General features: G+C 38.7%; 2 protein-coding genes across 2 annotated transcripts; one reads left to right on the top strand and one right to left on the bottom strand.

Annotated features, from left to right (window-relative positions):
• Positions 1–4,157: 4,157 nt before the first annotated feature.
• On the bottom strand, positions 4,158–8,123 carry LOC106355849. The gene has a single exon (XM_013795726.1). It carries the CDS (start codon positions 8,121–8,123, stop codon positions 4,158–4,160), a length of 3,966 nt encoding a protein of 1,321 aa, XP_013651180.1.
• Positions 8,124–12,686: 4,563 nt separating this feature from the next.
• On the top strand, positions 12,687–13,267 carry LOC106357061. The gene has a single exon (XM_013796751.3). The coding sequence runs from the start codon at positions 12,781–12,783 to the stop codon at positions 13,027–13,029; it is 249 nt and encodes an 82-aa protein (XP_013652205.1). The 5' UTR covers positions 12,687–12,780; the 3' UTR covers positions 13,030–13,267.
• The last annotated feature ends 787 nt before the right edge of the window (positions 13,268–14,054 follow it).

Below are 14,054 nucleotides of genomic sequence, written 5' to 3'. Positions count from 1 at the left end.
ACAGTAGGCCAGGCTATTTGTCTACTCCTGGCTGCTGTTGATTAAGGACCCACAGACGGAAAATAAAAAGATAATGGGTCCAAATTGAATAATGATAAAACTGATGGCCCGATATTTTTATCAGAAAGAATTGAAGAAAGGTGTCATTTCTCGTCAACCCTCCATTACAGTCCAAGTATTTGATACTGTAATGTTAGTGGATTCAGATTCATCCAACAAAAATGTTAGGTTAGGATGACGGTCGTTATTTAGTTTCTTCCCTAATTCGTAAACATTAGGTCTGACGCTAGGCCGGTGAGTTACATATGATGCTTATTTAGACAATTTACCAATACTGAAACAACAATAATTAATTGATTTAAATCATACAAATTCGAATACACATACTTAATTGGAAATTTTCATCGACCATTGGGTCAAATTGAGTGACCATACATTTTAAATGATGAAAGCTATTTATAAAAGAATATATTATAATTTGTTCAGCCATGCCAAGAATGAAACCAGTAAATATATCAACAAAATAAACATGTTATTCTATTGAATATTGTATTTGAAATAATTTTGGTTCAATAATTACGAAAAATATGTTTATTTTTTGTTTAATATAATTATGAATGCGGCTCTTCATTGTGGTAGTAGGACCAAGTTTTGAGCTAAATTTGGTTAGGTTTGAATTAAGCTTCAAATACAAGAAAACAAACAAATATTGATATGAATATAGTAAAGGAAAATGTTTTGTTTAGTTTACTTCATTTTTGTTAAGTGTGAAGTTTGACGGCCTAAGTTAGGCCCAATATATTTTCAAGTATCATTATCTCTTCAAGGATAGATGTGTCTGAAAAAAAAATCGGCTTATTACAAATAAATTTTCGAAGAATGACTCGACTATGCAAAGCGTTATAAGTACGTACACATAGCGTGCTGTTGATAGCGAACAACAAACGCAGTAGAACAAATAAAATAACCAACCACAGATTTCATCAGACTATTATTCGTTATAAGGCATATTCGCTTGTTCATCTAGATAGATTATCTAGATTGATGTTTGTTTTGTGTTAAAATTGGTATTAACCAAACGATTCATTCAAGTAAATTCTAAAATTTTAATCTAAAATGAGAATCATCCAAATGACACATCCAAGTTTTTAAAAATAATATTGTGTAAGTAATTGGTGTATCTAGATAGAGATTAATGTATATCTAAAATAATATATAATAAAAATTATCTTCAAAATTCAAATTTAGACAAATAAATAGCCATGATATATATTCTGAAAAGTTACAAAATCAAAATTTTCGTCAAAACGCAAAATTACATTTTTTTTGCCAAATATGCAAAATTACATTTTCGCAGAAACCACAAAATCATATTTTCGTCAAAACCACAAAAACATTTCCTCTTAAAAGTCACAAAATTATATTTTTCCGTCAAAACCACATAAATACATTTTCCCGCAAAAATTTTCAACCATATTTTCATGCAAAAACTGCAAAACATATTTTACCGCCAAAACTACAAAATCACATTTTCCGCTAAAACTACAAACACACATTTTACAAACACCGCTAAATGCATTTTTCACAAAAACTACAAAATCACATTTTCTGTAAAAACTACAAAAGACATTTTCTGCCAAAACTGCAAATTTAACTTTCCCGTCAAAACCGTCAAAATACATTTTTATGTTGAAGTCGCAAAAATACATTTTTTTTGCCAAAATTGCAACTGTACTTCCGCAAAACCATATGTTAAAATAAATATATTTTAGATACAAATCAAAATTAATATATAGAATTAATAATTAAATTAAATTAACACAAATGTATATATATAACTCATTTATTTACTAAACTCATCTAAAAAAATAAAAGATGAACAAACAAACATAAGTCCATTTAGATGATTTGTCTAAATGAATCATTTGAATGGAGAAATAAACAGTCCCGAATAACATCCAAAATGATCATATAGATAAAAATGACAGATGAACAAACGGAAACACCATAATCAAACCATAATCAACTGTTTTTATGGTGATTTACTGATTGCTAGAATTTGCCATGCAAATCTATAATATAGTTCGAATTTATCTGTTGCGTTTCCAATCATGAAAGACCAGTCATAGACGCTTTGAGTTGCAAAAAACCTAGAATTGTATCGAATCTTATGGATTTAGTTATAGGTTTTGGTATGTAATGCCTATGAATTTATGATTTAAAAAAAAATGGAAACACCGCAATAATACACGGTTACAAATTAAAATATAATGAATTTATATGATCATTTCGTGGTTGGAAGTTATTCTACTGTTAGGGCTTAGGGGATTAAAGTTCGAATGCTGTCACGGTAATTTTAATCATGATTAACCTTGTATGTTTAAATGATAAACTACAGATGTTCTGTGTTCAATCAATCTCGACCATATCTTTGTGTATAATTAAGAACGAAGTGGTGAGCATCAATGGGCGCAGAGCCTGTTTCCAGTAAGAGTTTTGTAACTCTAAGTGTATAAGATGTATGGGATCAAAAAAAAAAAGTGTATAAGATGTGTTACCTTTTTTTCTGGCATTCGAATATAATAACTTTTGAAGCAATGGACCGTATGTGCAATTCTTTGACCCAAACTAGAGGCCGTAACAGGTCCATATTTTAGGCTGTCCATCCAGATGGAACTAAAATCACGCTTGTTTTTTTGCCAGTTTATGCGTTTTCTCTAATCAAACTTGTGGACAGTCACTAAAAGTTCAAAACATTATTTCCACCGAACTCTCATCGGCCTACATGTTTTTGATCTGCTCTGCATCTGGTCACCGCCACCTAAATAGAGTACTAGACTAAATGTTCTAGTTCTTTTGTAATGTATTGCTATACATTTTTAAAAGCCCTAGCTAAAACTTTACATATACTTAATTTTCTTTTCATATCATTCACTAGAAAACCAAATAAATATCAAGAAGAAATGATATTATATTTTAAACAGGAATATGTTCAGTCTTCATATAGATCTTGGTAAAGTGTAAACGTAAACTCCAAAAATGGATGGTTTTTCTCTAAGAGTGTAAATATAATTGTTAGGTTCTAAAAGTTGTATTAACAAATTGCTTCACCTATCTAAATTGGTCCTATGATAAAAAGGATAAAACCATGGAAACAATTCAGAACCTAATGTTACTTGGTTTTCTTTTAAACAGATAAACTATATCTACAAGTATAAACTGAAACGGCGGACACCGAGCTGGCCAAAACACGTGAGAGTATGGGCTGTATGCACATGTCAATATATAGAGTCAATTTTGGTTGATCCAACAAACCAATTAAACGTTTGCACCAAATACATGAGTATCATCATCTTTTTTTTGAAACACTATAGCTAGTCGCGTCTCTTAACCAAGTGATGGTAATACAGTTATACTGCTGGCAGATGTATATATTGGTATGGGTTAAATGAGAAGTGAAGCTGGCAAAATGATTTTAATCAACAATTCTTGTGAGAACTTAATCATGTTAACGTTTTTGGCAAAGCACATGTAGGATTTAAGATCCGATCCCCCCAAAAAATCACACCATCATTTTCAATCTTTCAGATACTGTGTCTATATATTTGAATGTTCCAATATCTTGCAATCCATATTAATTTGGTTTACAGAGAATTGTTGCGATCATAGACTTTGATATTCACGGAATAAACACATCATGTGCTTCTGGATTATCTATGTATCAATAATTTACATCTACGACTGGATTAATTGGGAAATGCGCTGCATTTAAATATTGAATTTCAACAATATATAATATAGATGGATCCCTAGAGATATTTTGTGTGTGGTTATCGTCAATCGGCGCAAACTATTCGAACATCGAACCGTAGACATTGGAGTACCATGCTCGCATAACTACGTACGAAACCCACTCGGACAGTGGTGCACAGACGATTTCTATGTGTTTTAGTTTGATGTACGATCTCACACGTCAGAATTGTTGAAAATTAGGTCTCTTACCGTCTTACGTTTGTTCTTTTACTTCCAAACTGGTCATACTCCAGATTACAACTTGAAATAACATCATATAACATTACAATTCACAGTTGTGTTTAAGAAAAAAATACATAGTTTTTTTTTTTTTTTTTTTTGAAACACACTTTCATTCAATACACTTAAACAGAGTTGGTTGAAGCCATAATGGCAAGTTCAGCAGACAAAACCTGCTTTGCTAAATTATCAGCTACCCTGTTTCTCTCACGTGAGATCCAGGAAAAGGAAATAAACTCAAAAGAAGAAGAGATAGATTTGATATCGGCCACAACACCATACAGTTCCGCAAAGGCGCTGTCTGATGTCAAGGCACTGATGAGTTGGACCGAATCCGATTCGCATCTGATCCGTGTGACGGCGAGGTCTCTGCACCGACTGAGAGCTGTTCGCATCGCTAGCCCTTCAGCTAGAAGGGGAGAGTTAACAAATCTTTCTGAGGATGAGAAGGAAGAGATTCTGGAGCGGTCTTCTGTCGTCCATCCTAAGCCTGCAATCTTTTTTGTCTCACTCCAAGCGGCATCAGTCCTAACAAGAACACAGTTTGGTTGGGCTTGCTTTGTAGAAAAGTTGTTCCTAGTAGCAGGTGGAGATTTGAGTTGAGCTCTGCTCCATTCAGCCGCTGTTGCTACAGCCGTGGACAAAGTTTCTTCTACAGTGATGATCCTGTTATTAAAAACGAGGTTGTTCCTTGAGTTCCAGATTTGCCAAAGGATCCAGGGAGCCAAGGATCCTGTTGCAATTCCAGTAGGGGGAAGGCATTTTCGAGTGCATAAGCTATTCCAGCCACTGCGAACGTCTAAATCTCCACTGTACTCAATGCTTGGCAGTACCGGAGCTGAGTTCCATACTTGCCTAGCAAAGTTGCAGTGAAGAAACAGGTGGTCTATGGTCTCTGGTAATCCACATCTTTTACACTTCCCTTCAACATCGATGTGTCTTCTGACAAGTTGCTCCCCGCAGGGTAGGGCTCCGTGGAAGACTTTCCACACAAAGAGTTGTATTTTAGGAGCTGTCTGAAGCTTCCACACATTCTTTTTCCAGTCGAAATCTTGATCTATTTGTGTGGCAACGATGGGTTCAGATTGCGAACTTAATGCCGCTCTGTAACCAGATTTTGTGGAGTAATCACCCGATGTGGAACCAAGCCATATAAGTTTGTCTGGAGCTCCTGTCAAGCTTGGTTTGAGCGCCAAAATTCTGTCTTCCTCAAATGGTAGGGTTTGTCGAATTTTCTCCAAATCCCATTCATTCACATCTGGTAGGAATAGGTCCGCTACCGTGAGGTTGAGAAGCCCCTCAGGAGCTGGTCCCATTGGGCGTCGCTGTTCTGAAAGGCTAAGCCATGGCTTGTTCCAGATGTTGGTGCTCAGTCCATTACCAATAGCCCATCCGGAGTTCTGTATGATTAGGTCTCGTCCGGTGATGATGCCTCTCCATCCATGGGAGCAAGAGTTGTGTAAATCAACCGTGAGGAAAGATTCCGAGGGGCAGTATTTGCCCAGAAGAGTTCGTCCAAGGAGGCTTTTTGGATGGTTTAAGATTCTCCAGCTGAGTTTTGTGAGATACGCATCATTGAAACTTTGGATATCCCTGAGCTCCAGGCCGCCATGATCCTTGGGGAGAGTTAGCTTTGACCACGAGACCCACGCCATCTTCCTGTCTCCATTTCCGTTGCCCCACCAGAAGTTTGTGAGCGCAGATTGTATTCTCGTGCAAAGAGATACTGGTAACTTAAAGCACGACATAGCGTGTGATGGTATTGGAGATAGGACGCTTCTTAGCATTGTCAGTTTCCCGGCTGTTGAGAGGTACCGGTTAGACCATCCGCTGGCTTTTTGCTTGATGCGTTCTACAATCGATGAGAAGAGGTCTCGTTTCTTTCTCCCAAAAAGCTCTGGTAGGCCAAGATATTTTCCCGTGCCACCTTCTTGTTCTATCCCCAGCGTATCTTTAACCGAACTCTTGAGCGCTGCAGGGGTCCATCGGGAGAAGTTGATCGAGGACTTGGCGGTATTGATAGACTGCCCAGAAACTTCCTCATAGCGGGTTAGGATCTGTTTCAGAGCCTCGCTGCTCTCTTTACTTGCTTTTAGGAAGAACATTGTGTCGTCGGCAAAGAGAAGGTGGTTTATTCGAGGACACCCTCGAGCTACCTTGATTCCTTTGATGGAACCCTCCTCTTGTGCTCTGTTACATAGGCCCGAGAGCACCTCACCACACAATATGAAGATGTATGGAGAGAGAGGATCTCCTTGACGGATACCTCGGCTCGGTGTGACTCTTCCTCTAGGCGAGCCGTTGATGAGGAAGGAGTACGTAACAGTAGACACACATTGCATAATCCAAGCAATCCATTTTTGGTGAAAGCCTAAGCGTTGGAGCACACACTCAATGAAATCCCATTCGAGGCGGTCGTAGGCCTTGCTCATGTCCGTTTTCACGGCCATAGCGACTCGTTTTTCCGCTTTAGACGTTTTTAGGAAGTGGAGCACCTCGTGTGTAATAAGGACATTATCCGCTATTGCTCTTCCCGGAACGAAAGCGGACTGATTTTCTGAGATGATTCCCGAAAGGAGCGGTTTGAGCCTCTTGGTAAGGATCTTCGAGATGATTTTATAGTACACATTGCAGAGCGCAATGGGTCTATATTCACCTACTGTTTGCGGGTTTTGTACCTTCGGGATTAGCCTGATGTGGGTGTCATTGATTCTCTCCGGCAAGACCCCTGTCGTGAAGAACAGCTGAATTTCCTTGACGATATCAGCGCCGATATTATCCCAGTTGGTGTGGAAGAAACTACCCGAGAAACCATCGGGACCAGGAGCTTTGTCTGCATGTATCGAGAAGGCCGCTTCTTTTATTTCCAGCGGGGAAGGTAGGCTTATGAGCCTCTCGTTTTCTTCATCTGACACCATTGGCGCCAAGGCATAGGATACTGTCTCCTCTCGGTTCCCCTTGGATGAGGACGTGAAGAGTTGATGAAAGTAAGATATGATAACTTTGGAAATCTCCTCTTCTTGATATACCATTTTGCCTTCTGAGTCTTCGATAACAGAAAAGGCATTCGCTCTTTTTCTATTTCTTGCAGTGGCGTGGAAGAACCCCGTGTTTCGGTCTCCTAGACTGAGCCAGAGAAGACGGCTGCGCTGCTTCCAGTATTCTTCTTCTTTCACGTATGCGTCATTCAGTTCCTTTTCGATCGTAGCTATCAGCACTGTGTCATTTTCTCTGCTTGTCTGAGCTTCTTCAAGGGCCTGCTGTTTTTGCTCGATGAGTAAACGGCTGTTCAAGTATCTCTGCTTCGTCCAGTCAATAATCACGGTTCGCACTAGTCGAATTCTATCGTGGACAGCGCAGTTAGTAGCTTCCTTCCATGTCTTATTGACGAGCTCTTTGACCTCCGGGTTGTCGCGGAGTCTCCGGTCATAACGAAATAGGCCTCTTCGTTTTTTCTTATCTGGTTCAAAAAAGGAGATAATGGGTTTGTGATCTGATCCTTCGTATGTTAGGTACTGTGATCGAGCCTTTGGAAATAGCTCCGCCCATTGGCTGTTGACGACCGCCCGATCGAGTCTGCATCGTACTAGATAGTCTCCACGCTGACCACGCCACGAGAGGCAATCGCCTGAATGCTGTAGGTCGTACAGGTCACCTTCGGAGAAGAAAGTTCGGAGATCAGTATAAGAGCCTTCTGCTCTCGTTGGACCTCCATCCTTCTCTGCTTCACAAGTGATGTCATTAAAGTCACCGGTTATAAACCAAGCTGCATCCCGGGCTGCATTTAAAGATAGGAGATGTTCCCACAAGAGTCTCCGCTTGGGTTTATCCGTGTCACCATAAATAAATGAAGCATAGAACAGTTTTCCTTCATATTCAATAGAAGTGTCAATGAGATTTGCACAAGCGCTGATCACATGAAGTTTGATCTCTTGTTTCCAAAGGAGAGCCAAACCACCAGCTCCATGGCCTGTAGGTGAGATTAGGTGGATGTTTCCATACTCCATCTGTTTCGTCTTCTTGATCACAAAGTCATCGGGATTCTTAGTTTCCATGAGAAAGATGATATCCGGAGAAGTGCTTTTCTTCATCTCAAGGAGACGACGAACTGTCCGGGGATTCCCTAACCCCTGACAGTTCCAACTCGCTATTTTTAAGGAACGAGATGAGATGGATTTTGAAAATCCATCTTCCTCCGAGTCAAAGCCGGGACCAGATTGCAGATTGGCTGATCATCTGAGTTGGCTCTTGAATTAGTTTTCCTGCTAGTAGAGGGTCTTGTCTTGTCTGTGCGTACTCTAGACGTCTGCCCCTGCTCTGTTTCTGGGTTTAACCTTCTTCTGGCCGGAGGGGGATTTGTCTGCTGGGTCTTCCTCTTGCGAGCGTTAGTTCCCTTCACCAATTTTGGACTTGCAATTACCTTTCTTTTGCCAGGAGGCCTTCCAGGTTTGCGTTTCTCCTTTGTCTGATTACTCTGCATAGCAGTTGTGGTCTGTGGAGATCCCACTGGTCCCAAACGAAGGATTGCTGGAATCCTCTCAGCCGACGGTCCATCATCATGCTCATTTGAGGTTGGAGCCAAGGGACCAAGTCTAAGTATGGCTGGTATTCTTTCAGCAGAAGGGATTTCGTCTTCCTCCCTGTGTTCTTCAGTATTGGTAATAGCTCCAACGTCCATTCGAGCTTGTACCATCAGAGCAGCTGTTTCTTCTAGTTGCCCCTCTTCCTCTGCTTTACGGAATCTTTCTTTCCGGGCTGCACTTTCGGTTGGGTCAGCGCATTGGGTGTATTGGATCATAACATCTCGTACTTCCTCGACCGCTTCCTTGAATATCGCTTGGGGTGATGCAGGATTATCAGTCTGAAGGGGACTCCCCCTTGCAGATGAAAGCCTAGGCCTCGGTCCAGTATGAGATTCTTCTCGTATTGATTTTCCAGTATCTCGCCTGTCCTGGGGCTCCTTTCGATATGAGTTCCTAGAATTTTCATTCATTTCTTCATTTCTTGTGTAATGACGATTTGAGTGTGTTCTAGGTTGATAGTCTTCTTCGTGGCGGTAAGCAGGCCGTCTGTAGTTGCTAGTTTGATGGTCCCTTGAAGAAGCTCTTGATCTAACAGTGTCATGTTGCGAGCGAGTTCTTCGTTGGGCATCAATATCATAGCGAGCATCATGGCGGCGCTCTAGTGATCGGTATCTTTGCCGGTCCCTAAGGTCCACCGGTTTGTTTGTGGTGGCTGAGAAATGGAAAACTCCAGATTCAGAGGGAGGGAGCTCTCTATTTTCAGGTCTTCCTCCTGTTGAGTTGCTTTGTCTCAGTTGTGCCTCTTGTTCTCTTAAAGCCCTATTTTGATGCTTGGCTTCAAGACAGTCTTTTTTCTCGTGGTCTAAGCGACAGCAATGGAGACAGTGCTTCTCCAATTTCTCGTAGACAAAGGCAGCTGTAACTTCATCCCCATTGGGGTAAGATATGTTGGATGACTTGATGAGAGGTAGCAGACCATCAATTTGAACTTTCATTCTGACCTGTAGGGTTGTGATTTCCATCTTTTCGTAGAAACCAATGTTTTTCCCCAGACTTTCAATGGTCCCTTCTTCCCAAAGATGGACTGGAATCCCTTGTACCTTTATCCAGAAAGGAATTAGACTTGGGAAGGATTTTGAGACTGTAGGTTCCCATCGTTGCAATATCACCATCCATTTGGCGTAGTGATAAGGTCTGTTCTCCAGGACTGAAGTCAGATCTTCTTCACTTTCGAATTGAAACTGAAACATGCCGTTTCCAAGGTCTGAGCCAATCGGCCTGTGCTCTGTTCTCCACATCTCCGTAAAGAAGGGAATCAGAGACCCTACTTTCTGTGTAGTTTTGTTGGTTACACGCCCTATGAGGGTTAGTGAATGCTTTCGGAGTAGTTCAGTATTGTCGGGAGCTTGAACTCGGATTGTTGTGGCTCGTGGTGGTTGATGTGGGTCTAGCGCAATCCCCTTGCCCTTGTCTTCTCTGGATAGTCTTCTTGCCATCGTTACTGGGTTTGAAGCGGACGGTAGGTTGTTTGCTGAAGCTGTAGCTGTAGGTTGTTGATCCGTCGCCGTAGTTTTGAGAGACGGGGGGAAGAAACTTTCGTTGGTAACCACCAATCTAGAATTTTCCAGTAAGAAGTGGACAGTGTCCTTGTAGAAAGCTTTCTACTTTGTCTTAGGTCAGAGTTCTTCTCTCTTGCAGATCGGTTGAGCTATCCATTGTTTGGTGGCTTAAAAGTTGGAGGCTTACCGGAGGAAAGGACGGCAGTGGAGGAGCGGCGGCGGCCCTCCGACCCGGGTCGGGGGAGAACCCGGTGGTCCTTACTTCAGAAGATGGTATTGTCCGGTGGTTCCTTACCAAAAGGAGAAAGAATTTGAAAACGTTCGCGAAGTGGCAGAGTCTTTTTGTTAAAGCGGGAAAGAAACCAGTGGGTAAACCGAAGGGAGGTACAAAGTCAACTAGCTAAGGACCAATCTCTATTACTGTGCCCGAGAGAGAATTTCGAAAAGTCTTAGTTCTTTTCAAACAACGAAAAAAATACATAGTTTACGTAGGAAAACTATAATTGAATCAGCAATGTACTTGAATGTTTTTGTGTGTTTAACTGCAAAAACACTAAAATGCAAAACTTAAATTTGGAGGTTCTTAAACGCCGGTTTAGATTTCAAACCATTCTAATTTAATATATATTTTCGAAAAGGTAAGATAAAGTGTAATGTGTGAGTGTGACTTTGTGCGAATTATTTTAGGTGTTGAGAATGACACTAATTTTTGCTCCCGTTTTTTTCTTTTAACTCAAAAACTCATTATATCTAATCAAAACAAGTCTCTGAAGATTAGAAAACTAGTTTCTCATACTTTTTGATATAAAATATTGACTGGAGATAAATTTTTAAAGTTTTTTTTTATTTTGCTTTTGTTTTTGCTTTTGTTTTTTAGTCTCTAAATTAATAGCGCACACAACGTCAAATCAATTTTTAAAAATAACTTAACTGTAGTGAATAGCTATTTCTGTAAATTTGATAAAATCATTTCCGAATTACAATGGTCTATAATTAAAGAAAAATGTGCTCTCAATAATTGTTCCGGGATCCCGCCAAATTAACCAAAAAACCCCCCAACAGAGAGAAACATATAACAGTAGGGACCTGTTTCCGTAGACTGCGGTGCATTCCACTTCCATGAATAATCTATGATCATCTAAAAATATAAATTGTGTATTACATAACCATGCACTTGCAGTGGAAATGATGCGTATGGGCAACGATCGGGTGGTTAGAAATGATGGTAGAAGCTATGGGTCTAAGGATGGGACCTGTGTGGCAGGTCAGCCACGTTAATTTTCCGAAGTGTGTTATAGCAGGAAACCCGATTGTCAGTGGTCACTCGCCTATAGCCATCTGGCCAGGGCTGTGAAAACCCTAAGCTCGAAGCTAAAGCCCACTTGAGTTCATCCTTCATTAATCATCGTTTACATACAAATGCATGTGAATCATAGAGTGGTCCATTTCGTGTTCATATCATGTTTTAATAAATATATGTGGTGAAAAACGGATTGAAATAAACGGATCGATATAACAATGATGATCTGATTGTAAAACGACGAAGAAAATCTACAAGATGTTATAGATATTTAGGTTTAAATTTTGAAACTTAAGGTTAGTTATATATGTGTATGTTGTAAGTTCATTATTTTAGAAGTTTATTAAAACGGTGGTATACTTTATTTAACAGTCTTGTGGTTATTTGCATGATATAAACATATGTAAAACTGAAACTAACGTTTTTTGTATTTTTGTTGAGCAGTAATTCTTATAGACTTTTTGTAACTAATGTAGTAGTATAGTACTACTCTTCTATATCTGTAACGATAATTTAAACGTAATGTCGAGAACCGATGGCTGCAAAAGCCAAGCTGTCAAAAAACATTCGTAGCATCCAGTTGGCACTAATAAACATTGCATAGTGTTGGCCCAAAAACAATTTAACAACACAACACCCCCAACATCGAGGAACACACATTTGCATTAATTACCTTATCAATTTCACTATCATATACGTAAAATCTTTGGTCTCATTTTACTTTTTTTTATGGTGTAAATGGTCTCATTTTACATCTTAGTATGGCATTTTTATATGCCGGTTTTTTCCTTCAGTAGTTTAACAAAATATCAAAGCAAGGGAGGGTAAAAAAGAAATCATTATTTTCTATCTTTCTCACATTTAATTAAAACCCCTAACATTGTGATAGTGAAGAAAATCTTTTTGGGAACAATATTGTCTATTTATAATCTTGATATATAATTTATAAACATGGTTAAAGGAAATTATAGATCCATATATTACAAGATTAGACAGCTGTTTAAATCATCTATCACAGAACAAAAGGAATAGTGAATCCAGCACGTGATGATATATCTTTCGATGTTTTGGGGAATAATTGAACCGTGCAATTAAATACAAATTTAACGACCGACATTATTAATATATTCTGCAATGGATAATGCTTTATAATCACACAATTAAAAAGGACAAGCAGATAGAGCGTGTGGAGGTAAAGGGTCATGTTAAAAACAACAAATTCTATAATTTCACGATAAATAAAATGACAACCAAAAGGTTGAAAGACTCTGATTGGTTTAGAAGCATATAATTTATATAAATATGACCACCCACACGTTCGTTTGCATCACAAATCTTTAAAGTGTTGTCATTAAGCAAAGAGGCAATGGCGGAGTCAAAGAGCTCCAAGAGGATGGTGAAGCAGACGATGGGCAAGAAGAAGATCAACAAAAAGGGTCGTGAGTCTGGATCAGGATCCGGTTTACTTCGGATAAAGGTGAGGAAGCTCCAAATACTGATACCGGGTGGGAAAAGATGCAACCACCCGAATCTACTTTTATTGAAAACCGTTGACTATATTGTCTACTTGAAGTTGAAGCTTAGGCTCCTTAAAGCATTATCCAACTCTTTTTGAAGATTACAGCTATGGTATTTCAAGTTTATTTTCCGTGTATGGATTGTCATTTGGAGTTTGCTTTATGCCGTATATTTTACTTTATTTTATATAGTTTGTTTATATTTATGTAACAGTAAGAAGTTTGTCTATAAGTTTATATTTAGTCAATTTGAAAATTTACAATATGCTTTGTGAAATTCTTGGTTTTATTCAATTTCAAGGTCTTTCTATAAGAGAAGACTAGGTTAGTCGTGCATAACATGGACCATGGTTTCCACAATTCCACTCTAGGAGAAAATTGTACAGGCCATCTTAGTCTACATATATATTTTAATTTGAGTTCAAATATTGTTATGCATTTCACTTTGCTACTAATTACAACGATCAGTGGCATATCAAAAATGTTCTCGTTAAAATTTTCAACGATAAAAAACTAATGATACACAATCAGTTGCACGATAAGAAAATGAATAACATAGTGTGTTTGATAAAAGATATCTCAGCAACCGGTAAACGAACATAGCCACATTCTCCCATAGGATAAGGGAGGATTTTGAAAAGACCTAAACCTGATTTTAAACTGAATATGTAACGGGGCTTTACTAAAAACCTGCTAAATTTATTTAGTTAAACAAGTACATTCATCTCACTAATAATTCATATAACTAGGGGTGAGTATTGTATGCGTATCCGAACCCGTATCCGAACCCGTATCCGAACCCAACCCGAAATGAAGTAGCGAAATATTCGAACGGGTATTGAATAAGGAAATATTGAATATCCGAATCCAAACGGGTAATATCTGAACCCGAATAGATATCCAAAAATAACCAAACATATGAATACTTAACAATATATTTCTAGTTTACTTCTATAATTTTATTCAAAATATTTATATTGATTCTGCACATGACTCAAAATCAGATTATATACATATAATTACGGACAAAATCATTTGCTACACATTTAAAATACATATCAAGTTCTTGTTTTTTACATCAACAAAAATTACACCCAAAATTTTAAAATAATAACTAAATTAG

The sequence above is a fragment of the Brassica napus genome, chromosome A7, assembly GCF_020379485.1.
Source record: "Brassica napus cultivar Da-Ae chromosome A7, Da-Ae, whole genome shotgun sequence".
In the NCBI taxonomy this organism is placed as follows: Eukaryota; Viridiplantae; Streptophyta; class Magnoliopsida; order Brassicales; family Brassicaceae; genus Brassica; species Brassica napus.
This window is presented reverse-complemented; position numbering and strand designations above follow the sequence as displayed.

What these genes read in the sequence shown, in the direction of transcription:
- LOC106355849 (XM_013795726.1), bottom strand. Translation starts at nt 8,123, where the DNA reads ATGAAGAAAAGCACTTCTCCGGATATCATCTTTCTCATGGAAACTAAG.
- LOC106357061 (XM_013796751.3), top strand. Translation starts at nt 12,781, where the DNA reads ATGGCGGAGTCAAAGAGCTCCAAGAGGATGGTGAAGCAGACGATGGGC.